Genomic DNA, 17,832 nt, shown 5'->3' with positions numbered 1-17,832 from the left:
TGCATAAGTACCTTCTTCTAATGTAGTAATGAAGGGCTACAGCTTTAGAATAAGGCCTCTCCAAAATAGAAGAGCATAATTTCTGGAAATTAAGACTACTTCTAATAATAACTACCATTTACATGGCATTTTGCAATTTCCTTAGCACTTCTATATAGTTTTTTATTTCATTTGATTCTCAACTTTTCCGGATAAAGAAATAAAGACTCTACGACAGTATGTACTTGCCCAAAGTCAGTGAGCTACTGAGGGGTGAGGCAAAGGAGGAGGACATGCCTGTCTTTAGAACTCAAATGTTCATTTTTTACTTCTGATTTTAAAAAAAATGTATGTTCATTTCTCATCTCTATTCTTTTAAAAAGTTAAACTGGCATCAGCCTTACATCCAGCATTTTAAACTTAAAAACTGAAGTAAAACTTTGACTTAACAATAATGTTATTAGTAATAACAAGATATAGATTCCTATTATATTGCTTCAAGGAAGCTTCAATAAAACCCCCTGAAGACTGAAAATTAGGATGATTCTTTGCAATGCTAATAGATACTGTGGTATCTAAAAATATAGGGCTGAGGATGTGGCTCAAGCAGTAGCGTGCTTGCCTGGCATGCGTGGGGCCCGGGTTCGATCCTCAGTACCACATAAAAATATAGTTCATTAAGATTTCAGCAAACCCAGTAGTTTCTCGTAAAGAAAAATTAATGGGGGAGGGCATGGAGGACAGGGAGATATACTTCAAATAAATTATTAAAGGAATGTTGATCTAATTTTAAAAAAAATAATTGGCAGAACTGAGATGGTTCCTACAAGAAAAACAGCATATCATAGAGAATTTATATAATAAAAAATGATGGCAGTTGTGATGTATGATGACAAACATTTACTGACTGCATACCCCAGGCCTAGCGTGATGCTAAGGCCTTAAAGAAGTGTACCATTTACTCTTAACAACCTTATGAAGTAAGAAATATTTTGTTATTGTCAACTCTCTAAGCTTCTAGATTAATTTCATTATAATTTTGCCAAGATTATACACATACATACACACAATGTTATAGTATATGTAGAGCGAGGGGGGGAGAATACATATTTGATTTGCACTGGAATTGCATTTTGTCTAAATTAACATCACAAAAAGACAGCTTTACCATTCTCAGTCTTTCCATGAAAGTTCTTGGTTGTCTCTCCAGTTACTCAAAATTGCCTCATCTCTCAAGATCAGGTTGTAAAAAGTTTATTTACTTTCTCCAAGAACAAATGAATTGCCTTTTAGTTGATCTCCAGTTCCCTAGGTTTCCCACCAAATGCCCCTGGACACTGCCCCCAGTCAGTCTTCCTAAATCAAAGATCTAGTCACCTTAATCTCTAACACAGAAGGGAACCCATTTCCTACCAAATAAAAGACACACTACTTATTGTAGCAATCCACCGCTGACCACACTGCTTCTCCCTTCAGTCCCGACTCCCCTGGAAGCAGCCCATGTGCCTTCAACTTAAGCAAGATATTTTTTCCATTCCTTTATGCTTCCTCAACCTTGCTTTATTTTATTTTTATTTTTTGGTACCAGGGATTGGACCCTGGGCATTTAACCACTGAGCCACATTCCCAGATCTTTTTTTTTTTTTTTTTTTTTTGAGACAGTGTCTTGATAAGTTGCTTAGGGCTTCACTAAATTGCTGAGGCTGGCTTTGAACTTGTGATCCTCCTGCCTCAGCCTCCCAAGCTGCCAGGATTACAGGTGTGCAGCACCGCACCCAGTCCAACTTTACTTTTTTTTAAAAAAGACTGCCTGTTGTACTAATGATGCAGCTTATTATTTAACAAAAGTATTTAAGAAGTAGACTACAGTGTCTAAGAAATAAAGAGATATAAGTCCTCAAATATTACAATCCTACTTTTAACAGGTTTATCTCTTGCATTACATAAGGCATAAATATCATCAAGACAATTTACAACTCTTGGTATCAATAAATGTGTGGCATATTTGGAAGGCTACAACAGACTCACTATTTGCATTTCTAAGTCTTGACTCTTGAAAACACTTAAAATTTCATGTAAGAATACTCCCTAAAACAGATATGGAAACATCTATAATATTCAGAATCAAGGAAATAAAACTTATTGTGATAAACAAACAAAAAAAAGTATGTAAGAAGTATTAAAGGTAATTAAAATGTGCTCGAAATTCTACCATCTCTCCCCCAGGAACTATCAATAGAACTTTTAGATCATTAGACATTTCTTTTCACAAATTTACATATAAAAGAATGTTAGAACAGAGACTTTTTATGAAGACTGGATATTATACGTACTATTTAACTTATCTATCTATCTATTTGGTGCTGAGGACTGAACCCAGTGCCTTATGCATGCAAGGCAAGCACGTAACCACTGAGCCATAACCCCAGCCCCTATACATTCTATTTTTTTAATTTTATTTTTTACTCTAATTTGTTATATATACATACTATCTTTAAATGAAAATATTAAATTAGAATTTACTTGAACTCAGAAACAAAACAACTTTAACTCTGCAGTCTATCTCATTCCCTAGCAAACACTCTTGATAACTTGCCTCTTTGCCTCTGGACCATGTAGCTAAATCCAGTTGGAAACAAAGAAATCTGGACCTTTGTTGCTACTTTTCCCTTTTCTTCTTTTCCAGATTCTCCTCCACCCCCAAATCTCTAATGCTACCTCCCCATCCCCGCTGTTGCTGACTTCTTTGCTTCACTGAGAACAAGCGAAATAATCAGAAGATTCACTGAATACCCTCCTACCAAAAACTAAACCCTCAAATGTTTCCCCACCTGTTACCACAAACCATCTGTGTTTCTCCGTAACACTTTGCCTCTTCTTTGCTGCTCCAAACCCCACTCTCCCTCTTCCCCACCCTCTCTTGCTCATAATCATTTATCTTTCAAAGGACAAGGTGATGGCCGATTCTGTCTAGGTCTCAGCAGATAAACAGTAAATATTAACCACAAGGCCAGTCTGGAGCTCCAATTGCTTCTAGGGCTTTCAAAACATAGACCTTTCTCCAATCTTCTTGGTGGAGGGGAGGAAAAACCTAAAACATTTTTTTCCTTACATGCTTTATTCTTGGTATGAATCTAACCAACACCCAGACTAAGCATTGTACTGAAAACTAATTCATTAATTTTGGTATTGACTTCTAAACAAATTTCAAAATGCCCACACAATATTTTTCAATGTTGTAACAAACATCTTCAAAGTTTATCAGAGCAAACTTAAAAGAGATGTTCAAGGTGACAATAGTAATAATAATGTACTTATACTTGAAAACCATTAAGAAAGTAGATTTTAAGTGTTCCCACCACATTAAAAAAAAAGCATGTGGAGTAATGCATGTTAATTAGCTCAATATAGCTATTCAACAATGTAAACATATTTCAAAACATCCTGTTCTACATCACAAATGTATACAACTTTTATTTGTTAACTAAGAAGTTTAATAATATAAATAGATGTTCAACACAACCTCTCTAAAATATCCTTAGTTTATGGTTTTCCTCACATTTCAGAAATATTCCCATTTTTAAATTCCAAAATTTTATTTGTTGCTTTACCACACACATCCAATAATTAAACCACAGAAAAAAATGAATAAATATTTTACTATTTCTGCTGTGCTAATGGCCCCAAGAATCAAAAACTTTTGGATTTGTTGATTTTCAGAGTGAATGCATTAAATGTAGACGTATAGTTACATAATTCATTCCCTAAAATACAGATTACTACTCTGACCAAAGTCATAATCAGAAGCTAATCTCAGACCAACTGGACCAAAACACCTAAAGTGGATGGCCAGGACCACCACATACTCCATGTGCAGGCATCCATTTACATTGTAGTTGTATAGTGGACGAGTGTACTTGGCAACCCTGCAGAGAAGATCTTTAGCATGTCCAAATGTGCTTCTTTTCTAGTAATAGTTTGCCATCTGCTCAGCTGCACAAAGCCAGAAACCAGGGAGTGAGCTTCAAATATTCCCTCTTCCTCAATCCAATCCAAATTCTACTTCCTAAATATGTCAAGAATTAGGTTCTGCCAAACTCTACTGATAAACCTTATTTCACACTATTATCATCTATCTGTTCCTTAACTGGACTAAATAACCTCCCCAAATGTACTCTTTTTTTAAAATACCTTCATTTTACTTTATTTTTATGTAGTGCTGAGATTGAACCCAGTGCCTCATAGGTGCAAGGCAAGCACTCTACCACTGAGCTACAACCCCAGTCCCCAATTGTGCTTGTGTTTCTCATTTCAACATTGCTATTACTTTCTTAAACTATAAATCTAAACATGTTCTTAGTAACCTGCTTAAAACCATTTAATAAGTCTTCACATGGAATAGGTAAAACAGGCTTCTTAATATATTCAAGGGCTTTTATGTTTTGGGCCTTGCCCATTTTGCCAATTTTATTTCTCACCACAGGCATTATTTGCACCCCAAAGAATAAGTCTCTGAACATTTTCACATCTCCCTGCCTTTCCTCTTTCCTCAGCCACCTACTGAACATTTTATTCATCCTTCAAATTGAGTTCATCCCAATTTATTTATTTATTTATTTGTTTAGAGAGAGAGAGAGAATGAATTTTATTATTTATTTTTTAGTTCTCGGCAGACACAGCATCTTTGTTTGTATGTGGTGCTGAGGATCGAACCCGGGCCGCACGCATGCCAGGCGAGCGCGCTATCATATGAGCCACATCCCCAGCCCCCCAAATTATTTATTTTTTAAAGTTGTGATAATGGTATGGTTTTTTCAAAAAGTCTTTGTCTTTGAGAAATAAATAATGAAATATTTATGAAAGAAATGATGTGAAATTTACTTCAAAGTAATATAGGAAGGAGAGATATTGATAAGAATAGAGATGAAATAAATTTAGCCACATCTTCAACTGAACTTCCAAAGAACTGTAGTTTATAAAAATTTTGTAGCATTTCTCTCACTCCAGTGTACCAAAAATGTTCCACCTTTCCTCCATTAGCTATTCCAAAATACTCCATACATCTGTTTAAATACCTTTTTTAAAATTACTTTATTAGTTGTCAATGGACCTTTACTTTATTTATTTTATATGCAATACTGAGGATCGAACCTAGTGCCTCACACATGCTAAGCAAGTGCTCCTGCCACTGAGCCACAACTCCAGCCCTATTTATATACCTTTTTTACACTCAACAGTAACTGCCTGTTTCTGTCTTCCCAAGACTATGAACTCTTAAAAAGCCAGGGACTTCACTATTTTTCTCTAACACCTAGTGAGTTCCATAGTTCATTGTGGAGTTCATTTCATCAATAAATGTTTTTGAATGAATGAAAGCACTCAAAAGTAAACACGGGCAAGAGTAAAAATAATAGTTTATATATGATTCTTTTTTCTCAAACACATTTGAAGAAAATTAACACTTTTCTTTGGGGGGGGAGGGGGACAATGGGATAGGATCATAGGCTTACCTGAGTGCCTTCTACTAGAATAAGCTGATTAAGTGTTTAAGCTCCCCTCAACTTCCTGATGTTGCTAAAATTCGATCACATAATTTTTAGTGATCAGTAGAATTCTACTTGCCTCCCCCATGTACCAATAAACAATATTTATCCCAAACTCTACTGTTCTGTAGTATTAGCACACATACATACAAACATATGCAACCAGACACATTAAGAGAGTGGATACTCTGGAATAATACACTTGATTTCAAATCCTCTCCTAATACTACCTGGATGCATAACCCTGGACAAGTTACTGAAACTGAATAAACCTCAGTTCCTCAATCTGCCAAACAACTATAATACCATTATAAGGCTAAGAAAAATAATGTGTATTAAATTCTGACACATGGATATCATTGAAGGTTCATTATTACCTATTTTTATGGTTATCAACTTGTTACAAATCTCCAACAGAATAATCTTTCTGGGATCAAAAAAAGGCTTAAATTTTTAAAAATTAAAAATAAACTTCATGTTGATTTGATAACAAAACACAAGTACAATCCTAAACATTTTATCTCACAAGAGGAGGGCTTTTCCTTAACAAACCAATTGCTTTTGGTTTTCTGCTATCACTGCCAAGTGAATCAAGGGTCAACAGAAGATGGGACTGATGGTCTAAAAGTATCCTGCAGACAATGAGCACCTCAGCTCTTCCTGGTAAAAGTAATTCAAATTACAAATGCTACAGACCAAAATCGTTTAACCAGAGCTAGTAAGAACCAATCTAATAATTAATATTCAGTTTTTATACAAGCTGTTGTATATTCTAGGAAATAGTGTTTTGAATACTATTTTAATTTAATACACAAAAACAATAAAATGGAGTGGATACAGCTACATTACTCCACAGTTTCATCAAAGATTTCATTAAATTTATGTCTACATAAAGTTTCAAAAGTTTATAACATTTCAAAAATGATGCTAATTTTTTTTAAAAATATCTTTTTAGTCGTAGTTGAACACAAAACCTTTGTTTTATTTATTTATTTATTTATTTTTATGTGGTGCTGAGGATCGAACCTAGCGTCTTGAACGTGCTAGGTGAGTGCACTACTGCTGAGCCACAACCCCAGCCCCAATGGTGCTAATTTTTAAATTAGCATTTTTATGCTAATTTAAAAGGTTCTGTGCTTAAATTGTTCACTGTAAGTTTTCTTCATCTATTTAAATAAGTGAAAATATATATTTTATCAAATTGTATCAGAATGAAGCATCCTACAGATTTATGGAAGGATAGAAACCATCTGGCCAAGTGTTCTTTCTGTCATTGGCAAGAGGACCTCAGGCTCCAGAACTAAATGAATTCTTTCCTTTGCTGTTACTATATACCAGCACACACTACCTAAGCACCTTTGTTTTCTTAAGAACCAATTATGGGGCTGGGGTTGTGGTTCATCGGTAGAGCATGCACCTAGCAGATGCGAGGCCCTGGGTTCGATCCTCAGCACCACATAAAAATAAATTAAAAAAAAATTTAAAAAGAACCAATTATGCTGCCAAAATAATTAATTTTGCTGAACCTTTTTGAAAAATATTTATTTTTTAGCTGTAGTTGGACACAATACCTTTATTTTACTTATTTATTTTTATGTGGTGCTGAGGATTGAACCCAGGGCCTCGCCTGTACTAGGCAGGTGCTCTACCACTGAGCCATAATCCCAGCCCTTGCTGAACCTTTCTAATTGAATTATGTATTGGGGGCTGGACTTTAATATTTAAATTAGTAAAATTTTGCAAATTTGCTACCCATTCCTGGCAGTATGTCTTAATCTTACATTCTACCCAATGTAAAAATTACAGAAAACAGATTAAGATACTTTTTAATCATGATATGTCCACATCACCTAAGAATCTCCTTCTTAGTAGACTACAATTTAATCCCGCTGATAGTCTGGGTGGGAAGGAGTCAATATTCCATATTCTACAGCAAAGAGTTGAGCCATGGGAAAAACAGATAATATGTATTTAGCAGCAAACATTTATAATGTACTACTGTAATAACTACATTTTTTTATCTCAGTTAAGCTTCCTGAAGGTTTATTATCATCATCTCCAGGTTACAGGAGAAAAAAGCAAACCACAGGGAGGTTGAGTAAATTGCACAAGATTACACAGCCAAGTAAATGGTGGAGCTAAGACTTGAACACAGGCAACCTGACACCAGAACCTGAACTTTTAACCACCATGTTATACTGCTTTCTGGGAACATCATCACAACACCACTGGCACTGGACAGAATACGACACTTATTGACTTCTGATAGCCCACCTCATTTTTCCTTCTTGATAGGCTGTTTCCATGGGAACCAGGCCATAAAAAATCATGAGGGACAGACAGGATATGTCACAGACAGATGTCCCTATGGGACTTAGGAGTAGACTTTTTAAAGTAGACTCTTATTGTGGGCCAACAGCAAATCTGTCCTTCTATTCAAGCAGCTCTGAAAAGGGCAGGCATATAAATCAATGGAACAGAATCAAATTTCCAAAAATAAACCCTCACATTTACAGTGAATTGATTTTCAACAAGAGTGCCAAGAATATCCAATGAAGAAAGAATGGTCTTTTCAGCAAATGGTGCTGGGACAACTGAATATTCACATGCCAAAGAATAAAGTTAGATCCTTATCTCACACCATATATAAAAATAAACTCAAAATGGATATGAGGCCAAATTAAGAGCTAAAACTATAAAAACTCAGAGGAAACATAGGTGTAAATTTTTATGATCTTGGATTAGGCAACAGTTACTTAAATGTGATGCCAAAGCACAACCAACAAAAAATATAAACTGAACTCCACCAAAATTTTAAACTTTGTGCATCAAAGGACACTATGCAAAAAGTGAAGGCAATCGACAGAATGGGAGAGAGTATTTCCCTTATCTCTTATAAGGACCTCGTAGCTGGAATATATAAAAAAACTCTTTCAACTCAATAATAAAAAGACCAATAACTCAATTCAAAAACAGGCAAAGGATCCAGGCACAGTGGTGTAAGCCTGTAATCCCAGCAGCTGGGGAGGCTGAGATAGGAGGATCATGAACTCAAAGCCAGCCTCAACAAAGGCGGGGCACTAAGCAACTCAGTGAGACCCTGTCTCTAAATAAATACAAAATAGGGCTGGGGATGTGGCTCAGTGGTCAAGTGCCCCCACCCCTCCCCACCCCCGTTCAATCCATAGTACCAAAAAAAAAAAAAAAAAAGGCAAAGGATCTGAATAAATGTTTCTTTCATAAATATACTTAATGGCCAATAAGCACATGAAAAGATGCTCAACATCACTGGCCATCAGGGAAACGCATATACAAACCATAATGAGATACCACTTCATATCCATTAGGATGGCTATAATCAAAAACAAAAATAACAACAAGTGCTACACAGGATGTGAAGTAACTAGAACCCCCATATACTGTGGGAATATAAAATAGGATGGCCACTTTGGGAAACAATCTGATAGTGACTTAATTCTACTGATTCAACTCCCATAAAATACCCAAAATTCCACTCTCATAAAATACCTAATGGAGCTCAGTAGAACTTGCCTGGCTTTGAGTTCAATCCCCCAGCAACCCCCCCCCCACACACACACACACAGAGTACCAAATGTTCAAAATGTCCAAAAAGTGGAAACAACCCACATGTCTATCAACTGATGGACTAAAATGCAATATACTCACACAATGGAATATTATTCTGTAATAAAAAGAATGAAGTCCATGCTACAAGGGAGAACCTTGAAAACATCATGCTGTGAAAGAAGCCAATCATAAAAGACCACAGATTATAGCACTTATTTTTTGGTTTTGGGCTTTTGGTGTGTTTTTTTTTGTTTTTTTTGTACCAGGGATTGAACCCAGAGGCACTTTACCACTGGGGTACATTCCCAGCCCTTTTTATTTATTTATTTTGAGATAGGGTCTTGCTCAGGCTGGTCTCAAACTTGCACTCTTCCTGCCTCAGACACCTGAGTCACTGGGATTACAGGTGTTCATTCCCTGCACCTGGCCATAGCATTCCATTTATATGAAATGTTCAGAATAAGAAAATCTATCAAGTCAAAAGTAGATTAGTAGTTGTTTAGGTATGGAGGGGACAGAGAAGGTTAGTGGGAATGATAGCTAAAGGGTATAGAGTTTCTCCTTGGAGTGATGAAAAATTTCTAAAACTGATGGCGCTGATAGGTGTATAATTTTGTGAATTTAGTAAAAACAACTGCACATTTTAAATGAGTGTATTGTATGGTATGTAAATTACATCTAGATAAAGCTGTTATCAAAAAAATTTTTAACACTTAAGTTGAACCTAGGATTAGAAAGGAATGCCTAACTCATACCGCTCTTCTAGGTAGCTGTATTAATTTTAAAAACAGGGGAGATGTCAATAAGACCTAAAGACTGGCAGACATCTCATTGATCATGTTAATATCAGAGGTATCCAAAGAATATTTTGTTGCCTACAGCTATTGAAAGGCAGTCCCTGACTCATCATCACCAGATTTTCTCCAGCTTTCCCTGTCGCGCAAACTGATGTTTCACAAAATGGCATCTTGACTATCCAGCTGTAAAGTGAAACTCCAGGTGGCTGAAGTCCACTTGCAAAGAGATTAAGGACAATCTGGCAGCTGCTTCATATTGAAAGCGAACTAAGAAGCAACCTGAGTAACAAGGAGATGACTCAAATACTCCACCTCACAGACAGCCAGAAAACTCGGAAGGGCCATGAAGCAGAACCACCATATCTAGCCTGACCAGAATCAAGTAGGAGCCAATGGCTACTGGTATGGAAGAAACATAATGCTAAAAGCTCAGATGAGAAATAATGATGACAGGCTTTCAACTGTAACATTCATTTATTCAACAAATACCCATTTTACTTCTAATAATCATATGATCTAATGGGGAAAATACATAAGCAGCTAAGATGCACTGGGAAGTTCCTGTCCTCAAGAAATAAAAAATCAATTCAGAAGTAACATTTAGTATGCAAAGACTAAAGAGGTCACCTGGACCTCAAAGGTAGCTCTCTCGGGACAATGAGTATTTATTTCTACATATACTACCTTGACACTATAAAGAATGAGGACTGCTTCATCTTCACTTTAAATGAGACCTTCAAAAGGAAAAAAATCTGTCCCCCCAGGATGGACACTAAAGATATTATAAAAGCTGTTGATTAGGCTCTTAGATCCATTGACTTACTGAAATTTTTAAAGTAAATAGAGTATTTAGACACCTGTTTATGTTCTTTGGCTCTCAGACTATTGAATAATTATAACAGTAATTCAGAGATACATCTCTCATATCATGACACCTATTAAAGCTGACTGCTAATAATGGCATCTTAGCATTCTCCCATCATGGATGAACTCAGGCCATAGTCCCTCCATACACTTAGCATAAAATGCTCATTAGTCCTAAACTTCTGAAGTTAATGTAGGTTTTAAGTTAAAAAGCATCATAAAAAAATGCTAGGGAATATAGCTCAGTTGGTAGAGTGCTTGCCTAGCATGCACAAGGCCCTGGATTCAATCCCCAGCACCACCAAAAGTGGGGGGGAGGGGCCATCATAAATCATAAAAGAAGTATCTGGTCAGGTGTGGTGGTACACACCTGTAATCCCAGTGACTCAGGAGGCTGAAACAAGAGGATTCCAAGTTTCAAGGCCAGCTTTAGCAACTTAAGTGAGGCCCTAAGTGACTAAGCAAGACCCTGTCTCAAAAAAAAAAAAAAAGAGTTAGGGATTTAGCTCAGTGGATGGAGAAATAAGATAAATGCTAATTAATTCCAAAGAATTCCACTGGTTTGATTTAAAAGCCAATGGTAAATCAAGATTGTTTGATATGACCATGAGTTTGAAGGGAAGATGGACGATGATGGGGAGGGAAGACAAAGAGTTCAAAAGTGCCTGTATAATGGAGAAGACAAAAGACACTACCAAAAGTCACTATCTCTAAATTCAGTTTAAAACCAATTCAACCAGCTGGACGTGATGATGCATGCCCGTAACCCCAGCAGCTAGAGAGGCCGAGTTATGAGAATCATGAGTTCAAAGCCTGCCCCAGCAACTTAGCTCAGTGGTTGAGTGCCTCCGAGTTCAATCCCCCATACCAAAAAAAAAAAAAAAACTATGGTCCATCCGATCTAGAATTTTATCTCTGCACATTGTGTGGGGGAACAATGTAATCCCAGTGGTTCAGGAGGCTGAGACAGGAGGATTGCTAGTTTAAAGCCAGTCTCAGCAACTTAGCGAGACCCTGTCTCTCAAAAAAGGGCTGGGGATGTGGCTCAGTGGTTAAGCACTGCTGGGTTCAATCCCTAGTACAAAAAAAAAAAAAAAAAAAAAAAAAAAACACATTATAAGACACAGCTGCCCTCCCAGATGTCAAATAAAACATTTACATGTATGTTCCCAAAACACCTCACTTTTCTTCAATAACCTAATAAGAATCCCACACTTGAAATCACGTCTCAGAATCATGAGTTCTTTCCCGTGCTGTTATATAAACAGTATTTTACATATAATTAGAGTAAATACATTAAGTATTACATTAGCAATAGTGTGCATCCAAGAGTATAAGTGCATATTTCGGGCTTTCTCTGACCAATGGTTTGTTTCTTGTACCTATCAGCATAAAAGAATATAAGCAGTCTGGTTATGCATTTTTCCAAGATGAACTCCTTTCAAGTTTCAAGTTTCAAGAGGACTCCAAGAGGACTTCAAGAGGAAGCTGATAACAGTCTAATGACATCCTACATGATTTCACAAAGTTCAGTTTCATTCAGCCTGTGTCTTTCTAGACTGAAGAAATCATGAGTAATCTTATAAGCTCCAAACTAAAACAATAATGCAGGTAGATCTATAAAATTTATTTTTTAATTTTATAGATGTGTAAGTTAAGAGAAATCTCACCCCAGATCCCAGATTTAAGTTAGGAAAAGCAGCCTTCAAAAACACCTCTGACAATCACCATACCCCAAGACTTACAGGAAATCATAAGGTAGTCCTCACAGTTGCTTTTGTCATCATCTTGCTGGTCCACAGGGATCCCGTTGGCATCTATGACTGCTTCGGAGGCACAGTCTGCTACCAATACTTCTTCTGAAACTACATCGGTGGTCAGAGGATCAGTGACTATTTCTGCTTCTACAACACTATCATGAACCACATGTTCAACATGCCCAACATCAGACACATGTATAGATTCACTTGTCAAGACGTGTTCTGGCATAGACATTGAGGCTGAAGTAATGTCAGAAGCTAAAACATCATCTGGAACTGTGCAATGTGCTAAAGAAACTTCTTCAGTTACATCTGAGTCCAGCACTTGCTCAGGAATGATGACGGTTTCTGATACATCTGCTTCTTCCATGATATCTGGGCATTGAACATCTTCTATAACAACGTCCTCAATAACATCTTGAATTACAACTGAGTCAGGGTCATCAGGAACAAAGTTATGCACAGTTATGTCTGAATCCACAACATCTGACACAAAAACAGTTTCTTGTACTTCCACAACAATTTGATCACCATCCATGTGTGTTGCATCAGCTCCTTAAAAAATAAATAAATAAAATGACGAATTTCAGGTCAGTGTGTGACTATCACAATTGAGTAAATGTTACTTAACTCCTACCAGGACAACAGACTAGTTCCTCAGTTTTCTCAACATTAAGATAGACTAAAGAAATAAAGAGGGAATCTATTTTTTAATCATATTGGAAAGATACTTTTAAACACAACAAATTTCATACGCTTAAATCAATGGATAAACACTAGGAGAACAAAGCAATTGAGGCAGTCACAGAAGAAATATATTTAGGAAAGTAAAATTCTAGATACTCTAAAATTAAACTCATATTCATAGTTACTTTAGGGATGATTATAAAAACTATGTAATGTCACTTCAGGTGGCAAATATACCATTTTCCTTCGGTATATGTGTTTTTTAATTTATTTTCCTTCTTGCTCGTTCTCACCCTCTTCAACTCATGTTTTATCTTCTTTCCATCTCTCCCATGTGTTTCTTTTACTTCCCTTCCATTTTCCCCCTTTCTTCCTTTACATCCTATGTTCTAATAGACCACCAACATCCTCTAACTATGACTATAGAAAATTAGATATTAATCTCTGAATATGACATAAAAGGATCAGGGCATGAATCAAAATAGGGATAAGAAGGTCACAGTTTAGGAGGAAAGATAATTGGTCAAGGATATCTATCCCTGTGGATAGATAAAGAACAAAAGCGGAGCTGGGGCATTACAGGATGAGGGTAGTTAGAGTGGCCCTACCCCAACTTCACCAGAGTACTCCTCCTCCGTAGAGCCTCCTCCCTGCCCCAGGACCCCAACCCCCAAGGCAGTTCCTCACAATATAGGAAACTTTAATCTTGTCCATTTTACAGTTAAGGAATCAAGGTAGAGGATCGAATCAGTTGTAGCCCAATGAGATTAAATGACTTAACCAAGATCACACAGTTGTTTGCACAGCATATGGTGCTCAGTAAATATTACTCCAAATGATTGCCATAAATGAGAAGAGAAATTATACATCCTTACCAAAAATATAAAACAAATTAAAATTAAAACCAATATCCTGGCTGCTGGTTCAGAGGAAAAGCAAAGAGAGTTTTATATGTCTTACCAAAAAAAGCTATTAGTACTTCTGGTTGAGACTCAGACCAGCCTGAGTCCAAGCAGATGCCTAACTCAATGACTCCGTGTCACTGGCCAGGTCCTCAGAGAAACATATGGCTTTGTCAACAAACACAAATGAGCAAAAGCCAAAGAATATTAAAAATTATAGAAAGTCTTTAAAAAGTAATAATCATTTTAATTACTTCTAGAAATCAAGAATATTCAACTTTATCTTCAATATTATTGTCAAATGATAAATCTCCATTTGGCAGACATGAAGAGAAATGCATTTAGTGGCACTGGTTACAAAATCTAAATCAGAGAGGAGGATTATACACTTAATAGTTTTGTGACCTTGGGCAAGTCATTTAACCTCTGAGTTTCAGTTTCCTCATCAGTAAAATGAGGACAATAGTATCTGCCATGCATACCTCACAGGACTGTGGTGATGATCAAATGGGAATGTATGGGAAGTAGTCTGAAAAACTGTAATGAGAGGTTTCATTATTATTACGACATTGGAAAACGGAGGCCCTGGCAGATTAAGTGACTTGCTCAAAGATAAACAAATACCATAAGTGTTAATTCAATCTACCACTTAGTCCACAACCCAGGTTTGCTTATGGCAAGATTAACAAATACTGTGCATTTTTCTCCAAAGAGCCTGGCCTCTCTTTCAAGTACACGTTAATTATACTTCTTGTTCCAATTAAGAATTATAAATTTGGCATTTATCACGATCAAACAGAAATTACCAAACATCAAAGACTATTCCAAGTTATTAAGAAAAACATACAACTTCCCCCAACTAAAGTTAAGAAAAATTCAAAAACTGAAAGTCACTAATATTTAATTTTCTGATAAAGTTAATTGTTATTTCTTTAATTTCTTGCAATCTGATCATTTCAAGTCTAATGGAAAACTCATTAACATCTTACTTATAAGGATAGCTAGGCTAGTGTGATTAAAACCATGTTACATTATAAAACCAACTATAATCACGTTACAGTGTTACATAATTAGAACACTGGATACTCCCAAAATAATGAAACTTTTTTCCCCCATTCCAAAATTGTATTCTCATGAATACAATCTTCCTTGTACACTCAAGGAGGGAACTAAGATCATCTTCCCGAAGCAGACTGCTCTTTTGGGGAACTTTTGAGATAGAACACTATGAAAATAGGACAGGGTCAGGATGTAGAGGACCTTGGATTTATAGTTTATCTGCTGGATAACAGAGAACAAAGAAATGACATGATCCACTGTTATGATGAGTACTCTGATCAGTAGGCTAGATAAATGAGATTTAGGGTACGAAAAATAATTCAAAAGTTATTACAAACTAAGAATGAAATGATAGAGCCTATCTATGTGACAGACTACAATGAAGAGGAGATGTAAGCAAGGAACATTTTCACAGGGACAACCAACAGAATTCAGTGGGATAACTGAGCAAGATGAGAATAACTGAAGATAACACTAAGGTTTTGATATTACTATTGTTACAAGTTGAGTATACTTTATCCAAAATGCTTAGAACCAGAAGTTTTTGTTTTTGTTTTTTCAGATATTGAAAAAGGTCACACATACAAAATGAGTTATCTCGGGGAATAGAACCAAAGCCTAACCATGAAATTAATTTGTTTCATATATACCCTATACTCATAGCCTGAAGGTAATCTTATACAATGTTTTTAGTTTGCCTGTGTTTTGACAACCCATTACATGAGATCAGGTGTGGAATTTTCTACTTGTGGCTTCACGTTGGCACTCAAAAATTTTGTTTTGGATTTTGGAGTATTTTGAATTTTTATATTAGGGATATTAAACCTATACTGACAAGAATATTAGGGTAGGTTGTGAAGGAGCCAAATTTTTCAGAAGGAGAATAATAATATGCTCACTTTCACATTCATAGATCCTGACAGGATTAACAAAATACTTAAGTGTGAATATCAGTCAACGTGAGAGTCTAGCAATTCATCCACATAAAAACCAACTCTAAATGTGGTAGATACAAAGTGGAACAACCCAAGTAGTTATACCTGTTGCATCAAAAAATGAGTTTGGTTCTTGTGGTTGTAATTCAAGTCCATCTTCATCCATGGCCTTTAATTCTCATCAGTCACAGCTCCTAAATCAAGGAAAAAGGGAAACCAAACATTAACGTTTTATATCATGTATTAAAAATGTCATATTTTCATTTCAGACACTCAAAATTATGTGACAGATGAACATCTATGAAAAACATAACAAATAATTCAAAAGATCACTTTCACTTAGACTTCATTTTAAACTGAGGTACTGCTTACATATATCAAGTACATACACCTTGATGAATTTTTTATATTTATTTTTTAGTTGTAGTTGGACACAATCTTTATTTATTTTTTTTTTTTATTTATTTTTATGTGGTGCTGAGGCTCAAACCCAGGGCTTTGCACATGCTAGGCGAGCACCCTGAGCCACAACCCAGTCCCCAAATTGATGAATTTAACATATACATAAACCTTCATAACATTGCCCAGATCAAGATATAGAATATTTCCATGACTCTAGCATTATTGCCTCAGTCTATATACCTCACACTCCCAAGGTTAAATGGTTTTGTTAAAGTTCAACTTAAACACATTTTAAAGCTTACTGGGGGAAATTCCTGCACAATTTTCATATAACTTCTCTAAGTTTAATATAGTCTTCTTTCAATCAATATATTGAACAATGGTAAAAAAATTATAATGCATAATCGTAGTGAACACCCTTTGGGATTTCTGCTGAACTTACATGTCCTCTCTTTTTTTTTAAATCTTTTTTATTTTTTTTAGAGAGAGAGAGAGAATTTCAATATTTATTTTTCAGTTTTTGGCGTACACAACATCTTTGTTTGTATGTGGTACTGAGGATCGAACCTGGGCTGCACGCATGCCAGCGAGTGCGCTACCGCTTGAGCCACATCCCCAGCCCCATGTCCTCTCTTTTAAATAACCCTCTGATTAATTCCCACAGTGTACCGACACTCTCCTGGTGTAGGTGATTGGTACTAGCTATAAAATGGTAAAAATAAGTTCATCTTTGAGCACAATAAAATCAAAGTCCTATTCCTAAGAACCTGAAACCATGGGCAAGAATCAATACCTTTCCCTCTCTGTCTCTGTCCTTCTTTTACTCTCTTTTGCTCACCCTCCCACTCTCCCCGTTTTGGTGACTGGAACACTGGAGATGAGGAAGGTCATTTTCCAACTTTGGCTTTGATTAGTGAGATAAAGTTTACAAACAAAAAGTAAAAAGAACTGTGTGAATACCCTGAGAAACTGAATGGATAAAACAGGGAAGAGAGAATTATTAACAGCTTTGTGGCTCCTGGTTCTAGAAATTTCTGGGGCCCACCAATATTTCTGCCTTAGGTTTTTGCAAGACATCCCAATGACCTTAATTATCCCTTTTCTACTTAAGCCAAAAACTTTTTAAAAGAACCTTAGCCAATAAAATAATGTACTTCTTAATATAATGTAATTACTGTTTCAAAAGTGCAGACATCAGAGATTGTGTTTGCTCACTTTTAAGTACTACCTAAAACCTCCCTATCTCTATTTTCTCACCACCTCCCCCACATACCCTACTGGGGATTGAACCCAGGGGTGCTTTATCATTAAGCTAC

The 17,832-nt window shown here is 36.1% G+C and overlaps 1 protein-coding gene across 6 annotated transcripts in view; it reads right to left on the bottom strand.

The window, feature by feature from the left end:
- Positions 1–17,832, bottom strand: part of Zfx (zinc finger protein X-linked) — a 61,542-nt gene that overhangs the window by 13,590 nt on the left and 30,120 nt on the right. For 5 of the 6 annotated variants that reach the window (XM_077106746.1, XM_077106745.1, XM_077106748.1 and 2 more), the window contains exons 2-3: positions 16,220–16,308; positions 12,517–13,086 (exon numbers count right to left, since the gene is read on the bottom strand). In XM_077106746.1, the coding sequence (XP_076962861.1) occupies positions 12,517–13,086; positions 16,220–16,280 (631 nt within the window). In that variant the 5' untranslated portion in view covers positions 16,281–16,308. Of the gene's footprint in view, positions 1–12,516; positions 13,087–14,602; positions 14,642–16,219; positions 16,309–17,832 lie in introns of those variants that run through there. The other variant, XM_077106747.1, reaches the window with a different exon arrangement.

Source organism: Callospermophilus lateralis, chromosome X, assembly GCF_048772815.1.
Source record: "Callospermophilus lateralis isolate mCalLat2 chromosome X, mCalLat2.hap1, whole genome shotgun sequence".
Classification (NCBI taxonomy): domain Eukaryota; kingdom Metazoa; phylum Chordata; class Mammalia; order Rodentia; family Sciuridae; genus Callospermophilus; species Callospermophilus lateralis.
The sequence above is the reverse complement of the archived record's forward strand: the minus strand, read 5'-3'. Positions and strand labels throughout refer to the sequence as shown.